The sequence below is a fragment of the Chiloscyllium plagiosum genome, chromosome 12, assembly GCF_004010195.1.
Source record: "Chiloscyllium plagiosum isolate BGI_BamShark_2017 chromosome 12, ASM401019v2, whole genome shotgun sequence".
Classification (NCBI taxonomy): domain Eukaryota; kingdom Metazoa; phylum Chordata; class Chondrichthyes; order Orectolobiformes; family Hemiscylliidae; genus Chiloscyllium; species Chiloscyllium plagiosum.
In genome coordinates, this window is record NC_057721.1 from 16,487,652 (window position 1) to 16,505,580 (window position 17,929).

At 41.8% G+C, this 17,929-nt stretch overlaps 1 protein-coding gene across 1 annotated transcript in view; it reads right to left on the reverse strand.

Moving 5' to 3' along the window:
- Positions 1-17,405, reverse strand: part of egfl6 (EGF-like-domain, multiple 6) — an 84,389-nt gene extending 66,984 nt beyond the window's left edge. The window contains exons 1-2 of the mRNA XM_043700595.1: positions 17,235-17,405; positions 4,564-4,670 (exon numbers count right to left, since the gene is read on the reverse strand). Coding sequence (XP_043556530.1) covers positions 4,564-4,670; positions 17,235-17,308 — 181 coding nt within the window. The 5' untranslated portion in view covers positions 17,309-17,405. The remainder of the gene's footprint in view (positions 1-4,563; positions 4,671-17,234) is intronic.
- Between the last annotated feature and the right edge of the window lie 524 nt (positions 17,406-17,929).

The following is a 17,929-nucleotide window of genomic DNA, read 5'->3' on the forward strand; positions in this document are numbered from 1 at the left end:
GTATATTGTGAGATCTAAACTTGCTAATCAATCTCCCATGGGGAACCCTGTTGAATGTCTTACTGAAGTCCATATAGATCACATCTACTGCTCTGCCCTCATCAATCATCTTTGTTACTTCTTCAAAAAACTCAATCAAGTTTGTGAGACATGATTTCCCACACACAAAACCATGTTGACTATCCCTAATTAGTCCTTGCCTTTCCAAATACATGTACATCCTGTCCCTCAGGATTCCCTCCAACAACTTGCCCAGCACTGACATCAGGCTCACTGGTCTATAGTTCCCTGGTTTGTCTTTACCACCCTTCTTAAACAGCGGCACCACATTAACCAACCCCCAGTCTTACGACACCTCACCTGTGACTATGGATGATACAAATATCTCAGCAAGGTGCCCAGCAATCACTTCTCCAGCTTCCCACAGAGTTCTCGGGTACACCTGATCAGTTCCTGGGGATTTATCCACTTTTATGCATTTCAAGACATCCAGCACTTCCTCCTCTGTAATCTGGACAATTTGCAAGATTGCCAGGTACCTGCTTTGACCATCATGTTGGGAACACTTGGTGTCTAGTTTCTTCATGACGGGTGGTACAACAACAAGATTTTCACTTAGAAGCTATTAACAAGCAATAATCCCATTAATAGGGATCTTGCTGCTGCCCAGTGAGAATCTCATCTCGTGCAGGAACTTAGTTGAGAATGCAGCGAATTGAATCTGAAGTCTTGGTAGGCCTTATAGATTCTCCCGCAGGTCGTTCAGGTATCTGAGCCTACGTTGTTCACGGGCAGATAAAATTATGTGGGTTTCCCCTCAGGAGTCTTCATTTCTGGTCGTGAGGTCCATGGCTTATTCAGATTAAAGGCTGGACATATTTGATGATGCTCGAATTTTGGGTGGCTACCTGAAACTTCAGGATCCCCCCAAATTCCTGTTCCCTCAGGCCTGTTATATTGATCATCCCTTTCCCAAGGCCATGAATGACAGAATGGGTTCTGACCTCAGCACCTTCTGGCTGGACAGAGTGAATGAAATTGGGGCTCGAAATGGGAAGTAACAAACACTTTAAACTGAATAGGGCAGCATGATTTCTCAGTTGTTAGCACCGCTGCATCACTGCAGCAGGGACTTGGGTTCAATACCACCCTTGGGCAACTGTTTATGTGAAATTTGCAAGTTCTCCCGTGTCTGCAGGAATTTCTCCGGGTACTCCAGTTTCCTCCCACAGATCAAAGATTATAGGTTAGGTGGATTGGCCACATTCAATTGCTCAAAGATGTGCAGGCTAGGGGGGGTTAGCCATGGAAAATGCGGGATAACTGAGATGGGATAGGGGGTGGGCCTGGGTCTGGATGAAATGCTCTTTGAAGTGTCGAATGGCTTCCTTCAGTACTGTAGTTATTCTACGATTCTATGAATTGTCCACCGTGTACTCGCAAGGGGGGAGAAGATAAGTGACCAAATCAGTCTTGTCACATATTACTTATTGATAGAGGTGATGATTGTTTGGAGCTTTGTGTCTTAAAATCATTCTGGAGTGAAGATGGAAACATCCCAACAGGCAGCCATATGTCCCATACAGCCCCAAGACTATTTGGCTCTGTTCCCTGTATAATCCTAAATACAAATCCATCTGTTGGAAGAAAGTTTGGCCTCAGAACTGTATAACTTCCCCAAACCATCGATCACCTGACATAATGTCATTCATGGCTCTCAATATATTTGGCAAGGAGTAGCAGCATCAATGTTATTAAGGAAAAAATGCTGCACATTCAGACATGCTGCACATTCAGAAATGAACGGCAATTCTTATTGGTATCTCTGGAATAATCGTCTAAGTCATGATTTGATTTGACACGAGGTAAATCGTTCAGACTGACTGAAGCAGACACACAGCTGTTGTGCTCTCGCTTGTCTGTGACACGGATTGTTTGGTGTGACTGGTGCCAAATGTACATTCTAATGCAGCAAAGACTTGAATCCAAGTCGGTGGGAAAGTCATTCTAGACACAAAATTACGACCTGTGCAGCAGCTTTCATCAGCCCTTTTCGACAGCTACTTCAATCCATTGGCAAAGCAGGTGTGCACACTTCCTGCAGTCTGTTTGCACAGACAGGTTCCCACAAGCCTTTCCACCCCCCCCTCCACACCGACACCCCCCCCCCCACACCCTCCCCAGACTGGTGAACTGGGAATTGTAATCAGACTTCAAGGACAAAAGCTCCACAAGGTTTCCCAATTACTATTATTGTTCAGCTTCTGCTTTCTATCTGCCAGTGAGCTTTTACATCTCTAGTTCCGACTCGCAGGGCGATGACAACGTATATTTAGAGACATTTTATGCCTCATTAGTGCCAATAAGTGCAACCAAAACTTGTGCAATGGAGGCACTTTCCATTGTACTGACAAACTATAATAATAAAGGAATTCATGCTGCCTTTACAGGGGCTTTTGTTTATCCACCACACAGGTGATTGTTAAGGGTGACTTCAATGGAGTTAAGCATCTGTCTGTCTTCCTTGCATTGTTAAGTGGGTAACATCTGTGACTATCGCTAGAATCAGAAGGTTTTGAGGTGAAGCCAACCAAGCAGAAGCAGGTCATTGCTCCATGAAGGGAGCTTTGTTTTTGGAGGAGGTGGCTTCCAGGCCACGTGTTAAACCAAGGTCCTATCTGTCTGCCTGAAAAGATCTACAGATTTCTGTTTAGAAATGAGCAGGTAGATTTCCTGGCCAAACAAAATGCTTCAACCAACAAATCAAAGCAGTTTAACTAAGCACTCGTCTCATTTTGCTGTTTGAGCTATCATCATTGACGTCCACCGCTCATTAACCAGCTCTCTATTTCCCCATTCTCCAGGGCCATAGGCCCAGGATGAAGTAGCCAGTCTGCAACATCTGTGCAGTTGGTCGACCCTAACCCAGTTTCTGCTGCATTATCCTCTTTATCACAGACACAGCCTTTTTCTATTACCATAACATCACCTTACTCAGCCCCGAAGCCCCCAGATTTACCTTTTTCAAAAAGTCATTCATGGCTGGCACTGGCTTGACCAATATTTATCTTCCTTTGGTAATTGTCCATGGTATTGAGCTACTATTACTCTTTCATTTCTAGGCTTCCGTTGTCTAATTTACATAAACCTCAACTTATTCAAAATTCTGTTGCTGGCATTCTAAGTCAAGATTAGAACGGTGCTGGAAAAGCACAGCAGGTTAGGCAGCATCCGAGGAGCAGGAAAATCGATGTTTTGGGCAGGAGCTCTTCATCAGGATGAAGGGCTTTTGCCTGAAACGTCGATTTTCCTGCTCCTCGGATGCTGCCTAACCTGCTGTGCTTTTCCAGCACCGCTCTAATCTTGACTCTGATCTCCAGCATCTACAGTCCTCACTTTTGCCCAGCTGGCATTCAAACCCATGTCAAGTTCTGCTCATTCACTAGCCATAATCTTGCCCACCCATGTTGCTTCCTGGTCCACCAATGCAACAAATTGAAATTTCTCATCCTTGCATTTAACTGTTGCAATGGGCTGACATCTTTCCATTGCCAGGACTTCCACTAGCCACACAATTAAGCCTAAATTAGGGGTAGCATGGTGACTCAGTGGTTAGCATTGTTGCCTCACAGCATCAGGGTCCCAGGTTCAATCCCAACCTCAGGTGACTGTCTGTGTGGAGTTTACATATTCTCCTCGTGGGTTTCCTCCGGGTGCTCCGGTTTCCTCCCACAGTCCAAAGATGTGCAGGTCGGGTGAATTGGCCGTGCTTAAATTGTCAATTAGGTGCATTAGTCAGAGGCCAAAGGGGTTTGGGTGGGTTACTCTTTGGAGGGTCAGTGTGGACCTGTTGGGCTGAAGGGGCTGTTTCCACACTGTAGGGAATCTAATCTAATCTAAGTTGTCTGTTCTCCTTACTCCTGTCCCTTGCAGTCTCCTCACCTCAACCAAGAATGTCGTGTCTTACCTATCTAGATCCAACTCTCTATAATTCCCTCCATTAATCTCTTCATCTCTTCATCTTTCTCTATGCCTAAAAGACTTTCCTTAGTTACTCCTCCAAATAATGGTTCTTCAGTTTGATTGTTAATTCATCCATTCCTCTGTGAAGCACTTTGGAGCACTTTTTAACATTTAAGGAAGTATAAAAATTCAAGTAGCTGCTTGTGGCGCCCTTGGTATACACAAGATGTCAACCACACCTGCCAATATGGCACCAAAGGTTACATTTATAGCATTTCACTTGCTGTGGTGCCAACATTACAAGTTCAAACACTGCTCTGGCTGAGGTTACATTGAAGGCCCCACCTTCTCAACCTCTCCCATCTCCTGAGGCATGGTGACCCTCAGGTTACACTTCCCACCGGTTGTCTCTCTTTGATGAGAGAACAGTCCTATGCTCTTCTAGGACTATAGCGATTTTACCTTTAACTATATGCATTGCTTGCTTTCTTTCACTCTGCTGACCAACAAATTAGTTCATGTCACAGTATGTTGAGGTCTGGATTAAACTGTGCTTTAAATTGTCAGAAATGCAGGAGAAGGTGAATGCTGCTCTTGTACCTTCGCACTGGCCCTTGTAATTCCTTTTCCATCCATAGCAGCAATCAAGCTGGGATCCATAGCGACAAAGTCCAGGTTGAATTGCAGTACGCCTTTGCTCTCGAAAACTGCAGGCGAAAAACACAGATATATCATCACCAGCTCTTGAGAGTTGTGATCTGCCTTTTTTTTCCTCAGACTGCTTGAAAGCTGAATCCGAATCATCAGTATCAGCAGCAGAACATGAGTAAATGTGAGCCTCCTTTAATCCTCATGTACATCACTTTGACCCATGACCATGTGACCGTGCTGTGACTCCTCCTGGGTATCTGAAATTGCAGGATCACATTGCACTTAAGGCCTTATGACTGCTATTTTCTACAGTGGCATTGTGATTCAAGGGAGCTGGACTGGTGCACATTATGCACAGATGTGGGCTGCACAGATTGAGCAGAAGAAGTACTAGTCTTTTTGTCCAACTCTTTTCCACATAAATAATACCAATTTCATGTGGGAATGAGGCAACCTGGCAAACTAAATGAGAGAGGCGCTCTGATCTGGAAAATGATCCTAGCAGTTCCCTCCCATAACCCTACTGCAGTCCTGATCTGTACACTGGAAGGGATGGCCTGATGAAGCAGACAGTTGCTGAGAGCTTAATCCTCAGAAAAACTGAGATCTCAATCTACTCACACCTCCCATAGGGAACCAGTGACATTTACATACAGAGTACATCAAAAACGCGGCACAAAACCCATTTAGCTCAGTTAGTTCATGTTGGTTTTCATGCTTGACTCAAGGCTCCTCTTATCTTTTCTCATCTGAATTTGCCATGGTAACCATCTTTCCCTTCCCTTTCAAATGCCTTTCTGGCTTCCCATTAAATCCTTCAGGTAACTGCTTCAACCTCAAGCAAGTCCCACATTTTCACCCCTCAATGTGTGGCAACGTTTCTTCTGAATTTCCTACTGGCTTTTTTCGTGATGACCTTACAGTGATGGCATCAAGTCGTGCTCCTCCTCATAAAAGGAAACATTCTCTCTGTATCCAAGCTATCAAAAACTTTCATAAATTTATGGATCGCTGGCCCTCAGCCTTCCTTTTCCAAGTGAGGAGTCCCAACCTGTAAGCTATTCTTCATATGTAAACCCAAGTATATCGTCCTTGTAAATCTTCTCTGCACCCTCTCTAAACCCATGTTGTAACACAGCAATCAGAAATGTATGCCGTTCTCTAAGGGAAGTACAACTGCATTTCAGTACACATTTAGCATACATTTTTATACCATACCTCTAGAAATAATACCTAGAGCTTGGTTTGTTTTGTTTATAGCCTTGCTAACCTGTGGCACAACTTTTACTAATTGGTGCAATTGTAATTCAAGATCTCTTTGTTCCTTTATCCTACCCATTCTTGCATCTTCCAAGTAATAGATGACCTCCTTATGCTTCTTATCAAACTTTTCTGCCTCACATAAATCCGCACTTCATTTGCCAATTTGCCCATTCTGCAAGTTTAGAAATAATTTGTTGCAGTTCTTCTCAGTATTGACTGTCCTCCTGATTTTAATGTCATCTGCTAATTTAGGAAATGTGTTTTTGATTCCAAAAGTTAGAAATCACACAACAGTGCTATTCAGCAGTATTGCTTTTGGCAGGGTAGCTTCTAGCACTTTAAGTATTCAGAAATTGTTGGCTTCAAAGACACATTGTGAAACTTGCTGCTTGTTTAAAGGGACCCTTTTGTAATAAAGTAGCACATTTCCCTCTGAGGATTCCTTTACTGGAAGAGAGGGATGAAAACTTGCAGAAGGAGAGGGTGGAGGTTGGGCGAATGAAGCAGCTAATACAGAGGGAACCCTTGACCCACAGATAACCATACCACAGTGTTCACATATAATAAAGATCCAATTTGTATTTGAACTATAAGAAATGCCCGAGAAGATGTTGTTTCCACCTACTGCCATAACAGAAATATTCCAGCTTTGGAACCCCATTGTGGGTACATACATCTGAAGATACAGCCTTTTCTGTGAGTGTGAAGGTGATATTAGAACAAAGCTTGGAGATACTTGCAGACTGTCTCTATGACACCATTTATTACTGTTTTAGACAGTTCAAAGATAACCTGGTTATCCCTGAGTTTATTCATTTGTACACAGACCCACCAAAACACACAGAGAGAACCATTAACTTCTTCAGAGTGACTGGAAGCTCCCATTCTGCCCTTGGTACCAATCTTATGGCCAAAAAGACCTTATCAACTTCGCAAACTGAAATGAATTTCATTCCTTAGTATCTAGATAGTCAGTGATGCTCAACTCTCATTATGCCTGTCAACACACACTCTCTAATGAGTAGCCATTAGTACATTTATTCACACACAGTAGAGGATGCCTCAATTGGAACAATGTCATGGTTGGCTGATAGGAGAGCAGAAGCACCCAATCCAGCCATGGCCAATCACTTATTTTAGGAATCTAAGGACAGAAGCCAAGAGCAGAATAATTTGAGGAAAGTGTGGCATAGTGGTATTGTCACTGGACTAATTATTCATAGGTCCCAGCTAATGATCTGGGGACTTGGATTCAAATCCTACTATGGCATCTGGTAGAAGTGAACTTAATTAATAATATTTTGAATTGGCAGCTAGTCTCAGCAATCAGGGCAATGAATCTGTCACTGTTGTAAAAACTTTAATGTCTTTTAGGGACGGAAATCTGCCATCATTACTGGTCTGGCCTAATTGTAACTCCAAACCAACAGCAATGTGACTGATTCTGCATTGCCTTCTTAAATGGCTTAGAAAGCTATTCATTTTTAGGTATGCCTGATGCTGCTCCTGGCATTTCCTCCTGCACTGTTCATTCAATTGGGGTTGATCCCCTGGCTTGATGGTAAAGGTAGAAAGGGGGATGTGCTAGCCCATGAGATTGTAGATTATGTTAAAGTAAACTTTTGCTGATTCTGATGGCCCACGGCATCTCAGGATGTTCATTCTTGTGATGCTAGATCTGTTTGAAATTACCATTTAGTACAGTAATAGTACCATACCACACAGTGGAAAGTAACCTCAATGTGCAGACCCTTCATGACTTACTGAAATACTGGCACTGAGACACAATTTAACTAACCTCCAGGACTGGTGTTATGTTACTTGTACACACAGCATGCCAAGAACATTTTGATAATAGGTGCAATGTCAGCTGCCTCAAAAGATTGGCAAGATTTATTAATCCTAGTTTTAATTTTAATTTTGCAAAAGAAAGTTAAATTATCTCAACGTACAGACTATTCACAGAACTGAAATGGGCTATTCAACCCAAAATGTGTAGTATATGCCAAAGTCTATGCTCTACACCAACCATATCCTATCTTATTTCAACGAATCTCACAATATATCCTCTAATCATTTCTCCCTTGTCTTTATCTACCTTGCCCTCAAATAAATCTGCATTTTTAATCTCACATACTTCATGTCTTAACAAATTCCACAAGGTATTTACATAAACTACTTATTCAGCAACAATATCACAGACTTAACACATCCACTGGTTTACCGTTTACTGTTATTACACGATATTACATAACTAACTGACTGAAGACGACACACTGACTCCATTATCTGGAGAGAACGATTGAGGGTAAGCCAGGTATCTTTATGTTGGTATGTTGCATTCCATCAAATAATTGTCTTAATGATACAAATCTCTATGAATTAGAAGCTATGCTGTTTCTGACATTTGACTTGGAGATGGCAGCACAGTGGCTCACTGGTGCTGCCTCACGGCGGCAGGGATCCAGGTTTGATTCCACACCCGGGCAACTGCCTGTGTCGAGTTTGCACATTCTCCCCGTGTCTGCATGGGTTTCCCACAGTCCAAAGATGTGCAGGTTAGGTGGATTAGCCATGGGAAATGTGGGGTTACAGGGACAGGGTGGGGCTCTATGAGATGCTCTTCAGAGGGTTGGTGTGGACTCGATGGGCCAAATGGCCTGCTTCCACACTGTTGGGATTCTACGATTCTATGGCAGATGAGGGAAATGTGGTGCCCAGCTTTGCTGGAGATCTTGCTGGATGGGATGTGGACAGGCAGGATATCCTCTTCCCTAGGACCAGCAGTGAGGGCCACCAGACTACTCCTCGTCTGAGGCTGATTCTCCCATGTCTGTGCAGTCTCAGCCATCTGAAGGAATGCATAACAATGTATGAATTTCTTAACTTCAGCATAGGTGCCACCATCTTCTCTCTGCTTTCTCTGTTACTATACCCACTTTGCACCAAGGCTTATACACTATCATTTTATGTCATCACTCACGCCAACCCCTGACACCACTACCCATCTGCACTGCCTACTAACTGGCTTTTACCTATTAAAAGTTACAACTTTGCCACTTTCATCTCTCTTTACAGCTGCCTTTCTCTCATTCCAGGAAGAAAGTAGACCACAAGAGGGCAGAAAGAGACCCAAATGGGTGGTAAGCTGCCTGACATTTGGGCATCTGCCCTTATGAGAAAGGATACTGAATGGGATTGCCCTGAATGACTGACTGACCCTGTCCATTTTGTCTGAACTAAATGACACAGCAATGTAACAGCACGGTGAGCCTGGTATCACTGGCATGAAAAAACAAGGCAAGGCAGAGATGCCATGAGCATCCAGCTAGGCTTAGAGTGAGTTTGTGCTATGACAGCAAGTGAACTGGCCGGAGCTACAGCCTGGTCCAGTCTATGAGCTGGGTAGGTGTCCCTGATCACAGTGTCCTTGCTGCAGCATCACAATGTACAATGAGAGTTCGTAAAGACTGATACAAGTCATATACTAATGTCTGTGGAGGTTGTGTGGGTAGTGCCACAGAGCATGCCTTGAGAAGTTGGTGCCCGATGTCCAACCTGGGCAATATTCTCAGTCAACCGTGAGCTGAAACCATAGGGTGCCTGCTATGACGTCCATGTCGAGAGTTCTCGATTTCTGGCTTGCTTGGTAGGATAGGAAGCAGAAAACTAATGAGACAAGTTGCAGCATTAATAAGGAATTTAACAAGTGACAATCAATTTTATTTGCCAAGTTGCCATTGCCTGATGAGAGACTCGTCACAGCATAGGAATTGGAATGAAACAATTGCAATGTCAAAAAAGGTCTTGTTGAGCTTCTTGTCAAATTTTGCCACAAATCCTGCCATAGCCCACATCATTCAGACCTCTGTAAGAAGATTCTGCCCCATGTTTCCATTCCACTGCTGTGAGCTGGTGGGAATTTGTATCATGCTCATAGTTAGGTCTTCAGAGAATTGTACTGTCATCTGCTTGATAGCTTCCTTAGTTGTTGGACTATGGCCTGGCCAACGGATAATCCAGTCGCTAATCTGAGGACACAATATTCACTGAAAGCTGTTCTAAATGTTGATATTTCCCATGACTCCAGAACAAGCTGTGTGACCCATATTCATTCTTTGTATTAAGCTTGGAAAATGATTTAGTGCTTGAAAATGTTGGATTAAGCTCTTCCACAGTAGAAATTGTGTTTGGATGACTTTTTACTACATTGTTCATTTGTCTTGGATCTAATCACACATAAATAGTGTCATTTTTCTTCCAAATGCAAGTAAAGGGACTGCAGCATTCAGTACAACACTCCAGACAGTGCTGCTTTGTACCATAGATCCCAATTCTGGATAGAGCTTTTCCTGAATTTGAAAGCTGCACTTATGTGGAAAACTGATACTTGCTTGGTCATCATCTTTCAGATGTAATATTGCATCGTCATTAATGTCAGCTGACATTGTTAGTCAGATGATGGTTAAACTCATTGTTGCGATTTGCAATCTTTGGTGTCACAATTGATTAATTTGTCATCTTATAGATGGTGATAATATGGTGACCCATATAGAACAAAAATAGAATAGAATTAGTTTCAGCAACAGTTTCAAAGGTTTCAGATGTCCATTCCAAGATTTTGTATTGATGTTTAAGACAGGTAATGTAATATGTGTGATATCAGACCCATTGCACACAGTGAACTTAACTTGAGTGGATTCACTACATAGTGCCAGTTTCTAAATGCATCTTGCATAAGATGCGTAAAGGAATGAATCCTGCACTTGTAACAGTTTTATATACAACATCTTTCCACTCACCCTCACTCCGGTCACTTGCGCCAGTGTCAATTTTGTTATTTGGTGCATGTTGCGTATTCCTTTTGGGGTCTATCACTTGAATGGGGATAAAAGCTTCAACTTTTCTTTTGACATCGATATCATGTGTCAAGTTGACTAACTGTACTGTTTGATTGGGGCGAGTGAGTGGCAATACTGTGGCTACCTCGTGGATTTTTGTTATTGTGTGTGTGTGACATGGACAGATCTTTGCTGGAAAAGCACAGCAGGTCAGGCAGCATCTGAAGACCAGGAAAGTCGATGTTTCGGGCAAAAGTCCTACATCAGGAATCAGATCTTTGTCAATCCCTAGCACTGTTCCTTGGTCAGCTCTCCTTCACATCCTGCTGCGGTGTTAGGCATTCTACACAATTTAGCCCAAGACGCTCTTAGAGTCATACAGTCATAGAGATGTACAGCATGGAAACAGACCCTTCGGTCCAACCCGTCCATGCCGACCAGATATCCCAACGCAATCTAGTCCCACCTGCAAGCACCCGGCCCATATGCCTCCAAACCCTTCCTATTCATATACCCATCCAAATGCCTCTTAAATGTTGCAATTGTACCAGCCTCCACCACTTCCTCCGGCAGATTATTCCATACACGTACCACCCACTGCGTGAAAACGTTGCCCCTTAGGTCTCTTTTATATCTGTCCCCTCTCACTCTAAACCTATGCCCTCTAGTTATGGACTCCCTGACCCCAGGGTAGAATCTGGTTTCCAGCATCTGCAGTCATTGTTTTTACCACTTTGTCTATTTATCCTATCCATGCCCCTCATAATTTTGTAAACCTCTATTAGGTCACCCCTCAGCCTCCGACGCTCCAGGAAAACAGTCCCAGTCTGTTCAGACTCTCCCTGTAGCTCAGATCCTCCAACCCTTGCCACATCCTTGTAAATCTTTTCTGAACCTTTTCAAGTTTCACAACATCTTTCCGATAGGAAGGAGACCAGAATTGCATGCAATATTCCAACAGTGGCCTAACCAATGTCCTGTACAGCCACAACATGACCTCCCAACTCTTGTACTCAATACTCTACCAATAAAGGGAAGCATACCAAACGCCTTCTTCACTATCCTATCTACTTGTGACTCCACTTTCAAGGAGCTATGAACCTGCACTCCATGCTCTCTTTGTTCAGCGACACTCCCTAAGACCTTACCATTAAGTGTATAAGTCCTGCTAAGATTTCCTTTCCCAAAATGCAGCACCTCGCACTTATCTGAATTAAACTCCATCTGCCACTTCTCAGCCCATTGGCCCATCTGGTCAAGATCCAGTTGTAATCTGAGGTAACCCTCTTCGCTGTCCACTACACCTCCAATTTTGGTGTCATCTGCAAACTTACTGACTGTACCTCTTATGCTTGCATTCAAATCATTTATGTGAATGACATAAAATAGAGGACCCAGCACCAACCCTTGTGACACTCCACTGGTCACAGGTCTCCAGTGTGAAAAACAACCCTCCAACACCACCCTCTGTCTTCTACCTTTGAGCCATTTCTATATCGAAATGGCTAGTTCTCCCTGTATTCCAATAGATCTAACCTTGCTAATCAGTCTCCCATGGGGAACCTTGTCAAATGCCTTACTGAAGTCCATATAGATCACATTTACCGCTCTGCCCTCATCAATCCTCTTTGTTACTTCTTCAAAAAAATCAATCAAGTTTGTGAGACATGATTTCCCACGCACAAAGCCATGTTGACTATCCCTAATCAGTCCTTGCTTTTCCAAATACATGTACATCCTGTCCCTCAGGATTCCCTCCAACAACTTGTCCACCACTGAGGTCAGGCTCACCAGTCTATAGTTCCCTGGCTTGTCTTTACCGCCCTTCTTAAACAGTGGCACCACGTTTGCCAATCTCCAGTCTTCTGGCACCTCACCTGTGACTATCGATGATACAAATATCTCAGCAAGAGCTCTTCTGGAACATAGCATGTATATGATATGAAATGCTGGCCACTGTCTCAGTGGGTGAGGTAAGCTGGCCCTCATATGTGTTTTGGATATTTTCCAGATGCTATTGATGGCAGCAATAGCTTTCCAGTGTCAAGCAGTTCCAGATATTCCTGGCTTGCCACAATTGCTTTGAAATTCTGTACTCCTTCGGGCAGAGCATCAATAGTATTTCTTTGGGTTTATTCAGAAGAGATATTCTGAAGGCGTTAATAGCTGTAGAAGCAATAACTAGTTCCATAACGCTTTCAGTAAAGTTATCTCCAGTGAAATCAAGTTCTGTACCCTTTGTTTTTTTACTGAGATCCGTCTATGAATTGATCATTTGTTCCATTTGGTAGTTGTTGACATGAAGTGAACTCAATCTTGAGTAACATAAAGTTGACTCAAACTTTACATTGATCTTCCAAAATTAGAATCATTTTGTCAGATCATTGTGGTCTTTATCAACATTAGTGAAGGAATTTATTTTTCTTAATCTTTTATTGACCGAAGTGTGAAGACGTTTGATGGGCTGTCATTTGTTTTGTTAACTATCTGTTTTTATTATTTCTTAAATTACTGACAGAATATTGTTACACTGACAGTGAGATGTTTGCTTTCCATCTTTCTTTTATATTTTTCTGTACTTCAGAAATTGTGAGGCAACATCTATATTGCTGGGTAGTGCCTTTCCAGTTTCATTATATTTGTCATTCTCTCTTCTTTTTCTTGTATTATTAAAAATTGCCTGCCTGTGAAAAGAAAATAACAGATTGACTGCACCAAGATTCCTAGCTTCTGAGGTGCTGTTGTAGCCACAGTATTTATGTGACAAGTCCAGTTCAGTTTCTAGTCAATGATAATCCCCAGGATATTAATTTGTGGGGGATTCAGTAAAGGTCGAACTTTTGAATGTCAAAGGGTGATGGTGAGATTTGCTCTTTTTTGAGATTTTCATTGCCTGGCAGTTGTGTGGTCCCAATTGTTACTTACCACTTGCCACTTTAAGTCTGGATAATGTCCAGGTCTTCCTGCATGTGGATGTGGACTGCTTCAGTATCTGAGGTGTTGAGAATGATGCTGAACATAGGTGAATATCTCCACTTCTGATCTTATAATGGAGGGAAGGTCATTGATGAAGCAGCTGAAGATGGTGCAGTCTAGGATCCCGAGGAACTCCTGTACTGATGTCCTGGAACTGAAATAACTGACTTCCAATGACTGCAACTATTTTCCTTTGTGATTGGTGTGATGCCAATCCATTAAGATGCCCCCGATCCCCACTGACTCCAGTTTTGCTAATACTCCTTGATGTCACAGTCAGTCAAATGTTATTTTCTCACCAATACAATTTAGCTCTTTTGTTCATGTTAAAACCAAGGTCAGGAGCTGAGTGGCTCTGGCAGAACCCAAACTGAGCATCAGTGAGTAGATTATTGCTTAGCAAGTATTACTTGAAAGCACTGTTAATGACCCCTTCCATCACTTTACTGGTTATCGAAAGTGGACTGATGGAACTGTAATATGTTCTGAAGAAAGGTCACTGAACTCAAAATGTTAACGCTGCTTTCTTGCAGATGTTGCCAGGCATGCTGAGTTATCCCAGTAACTTCTGTTTATGTTTATGATTTCCAGCATCTGCAGCTCTTTGGTTTTTTGTAAACAGTCGAGTTCAATTTCTCCTACTTAATGTGTAGAGGACATACCTGGGCAACGTTGAAACCATTCTGGAACAGCTTTGCTCTGGGTCCATTTGTTCCTGGTGCAGTACATTCCTGTGTGACACCTTACACACATAGCTTCCAGGATACATCTGTCTCCACAGCCTTACCGCTGCCAACACAGCGATCTCCAAAATGGCATTGGAGATGTACCTTACATACCTTGTCTGAACTTCATCGAATCACATGTTGAATCTGTAACAATTCCATGCAGCTTGCAAACCAGAGTGCAACTTCCTTTAAAGAGATGCTGGCTGTCTTTAAGTAACATCAGAGCCATCTGATTTTTGGTCTCATAAGCAGAAATGAATAGTGCAAATGGAATTCTTGGTATCCCTGAACCATTTTAATGAGCTCTCAATGTAGTCTTAAAGTGATGTCCAAGATGCTATGAATAAACTTGCTAACTGAAAACCTCACTAGGCACCCCTCCCTCATGATGCACCCACATTGTCACTCTTACTCCTTTGCACATATCTCCAATTCTCGGCTTTTCACTGCAGTGGGACCTCATGGCCCTCATAATTTATCACATGGTTATATCGTTAACTAGCCTGAAGTTGGCATGCTCCCCAATTTTTATTTCCTTCCTTGCATCCACTTGCCTCACTGCAAAGACCAAGTTGAATGTGCTGTCCCTCTTAACTACAACTTTATACAAAAATCTGAAACAAAGGCTTTGCTGTAATTCTTCTTCTTGCATTTTTCTGCATGTGACAATAAAGCAAATTCAATTCAATTCATTGTTTGCATATAATAATTCAAATAATTGATCATTCTTATGTACTTTGAAAAGTACATACTTAGACTTATCAGAAATCGACTGCTTTATATTATGATGATACTACATATTTAAGAGGTGTATTTGTCTTTTTTCTTTTATGAATGAAGGTTGAGACAGAGGCACCAAGCACTCTGCACAAAGCCAATAAAGTAAACAGCTTTTGAGGCCTTGGTCTTTTTTTAATAGTTGGAGCAATATAAGCAGCCTGAAGGGGTGCTCAAATCCCACAGAATCTGGATTTTTAGTTTTAGCTTTCTGCAATTGCTGGGGTCTTGAATTTGGATGTGGAAGCTTGTATTCCTCTTTTTTGATATAGCTAAAACCTGGGGTTTTCTTCTTGCTGCTAGAATTACATTTGAGACAATCTATTTTACTGCATTTGCCTTTGCCAAGGGTGTATTTATAGGATGTTACTACGTTGGAACAGTTAATTGGTAAAAGTTAATATATACATTATTTTGTTAAGCATTTTGATAGAGTTACAGTTAAGGCAATTCTATTATTTTTATTTTATCTGTACTTTAACTCTCGTGTGAATATAAAATGTGTTTTGTTTAAATTTGAGTAGCTTGACCAATCGAATTGCATCTGGAATGCAATGCCTTTCATGTAACTTAAAAATAAGAAAAAGTTAGGATCTAGACGATCTTCTTAATTTATTTTGAGAGGGTTTGATTTGGTCCATAACAATATTCTTTCTTCCTTTAACTCAAGCAGAAAATGTTGTTGCATTCTTACCTGAGATCTGTGTTTGCTCTCCTGTTTCATTCAGAGATTGTGCGCAACTAGTCTACTCTTAATTAAAACTCAGGAGAGTATCACTTTACTTACAGCCTATGATTCAGACAGCTGTGAAAACGTTGAGAATTGGCACTGATCCCTTGAAATGAAGGTCAACACAGCAAATTACATACACTATCCATGCACGGGAACAGGAAAGAGTTCATTTGATATCTTCAGCCGTTGCCACATAAAACACCATAACATTCATTCACATCAGGAGTGTGAAATAACTTAATCTTACAGAAAATCAGCATAGCATACATAAACTTAATACATCTGTGTAATAGCAAGTGAGAAACTGCTGTCAGTTGGTGTTTTCCCCTTGTTTCTATCACTTCATGCATTCAGATCCCAGTGCAAAAGGTTGAGGAATTTAAGGCAAAGTGAACAATATCCAAAACCATCCAGATCATCATTCGACAATCTTTTACCCTATTTCAGTAGACAGTATTTTCCCACACCAGTCCTTACTCACAAAGCAGGTCACTGCTCCATGATGAAATGGGGAGCTCTTGCTGATTGTATTGAATCAGGCACATATTAAAAGCATTCTTTTCATAGCAAATAAGGTTTAATTTACAAAAAACCAATTGACTGGTGTTAAAAAACTACTAAATTGTTCAGTAGGTTTCTAAAAATAATTTTCAGTTTTTTTTCATTCAGATGGAGAAGAGGCTAGACACCTGTATTAGAAAATGCTTATTTTAAAATAGATGTTAGATGTATTTTCAACTATGTCATTAAGACTGCACAAGATGAGCACCTTTGATGAAAAAGAACAGAAATAGTCATCTTCTATATCACTACTTGACTCTGCTGGTTTATAGAAGATTAATGTTTATAGTTATGCAAAGTATTTTAGGGAAAGCATAAAGGCAGACCTGCCAGAGAAATCCCAAGTGTTCTTTGGGTACAATTTTCTTTCTTGCCCAAACTAAACTCCAACTTACTGGTTTAGCATTTTCCCAATCATTCGAGGCAAATGCACACAGAGTTTAATGTAACATAGTTCAGACAATCCTAGTTTTGTTATTTCTCTGACAATCTAAAAGTAACATTTATGGAAGTGAATAGAACCCTATTAACATTTGATAGTGTCTACTTTTATAGAGCAAATTGAAAACTGCTTCAGAGAGTCACAACTGCTCATTGAATAAAAAGTTTTAATCCATCTGCCACTTTTAGTTTTACACAGACTTTCTGGTTTGAATCAGCGAATCCGTGTAATTTGAAGTAAATAAAAATCACTTGCCTAATTTCTTGTTTCTGTTTCATTGTTAACAACATTGTTCTTACCTGTTGCTTTCTGTTTTCCCACTAACAGCAAGTTCTGCAAAAGCTAACAGACTTATCCACGCACTTTGCAGCATCTTTCTCTTTAAGCTCTTTATAAAATACTCCACTGGGTAAGCACAGTCTAAATACTTCCAGCTGGAAAGCCTTCAGCTTCTTTCTCTGTCTCTCTCTCTCTCACACACACACTTTCTCTCACACACTCAGTGCTTCTGATGGTGACACTACTTTACTGAAAGGATCCCCAACCCCCCTCCCCGCCACCCACCCCCCTAACTGTTCCCTGGTAGTTATGTAAATGATACAGCCTGACAAGTGTCAGGAAAGCACTCGATGACGTTACTGCTCTCAGGATTGCCTGCAGTTCTTGGGGTGGGGTGCTGAAGTGCTGGTTGTGGGGGAGGGAATACTGGAGCATTATGAATTCCTGAGCTGGGTTCAGTAAAATGAATTGCTGTGGGGCAGGTGGGTCAGAACCAAAGGGCTCCATGCCCTGCCTCCCAGACACAATACTAGATTGATTTATACAGCGCTCTCTGCTGCCCAGTCAGATGGAAACCCCATGTAAAGTTTCTTCTGTTCCGGCTTCTTAAATTAGTAACATTTTACTACTAATGTTCAAAGGAGAGCAGGACTGTCAATCTTCATGACATTTCATATGAGGAGAGCTCCTTTAGAAGCATTATTTTAGAAAAATT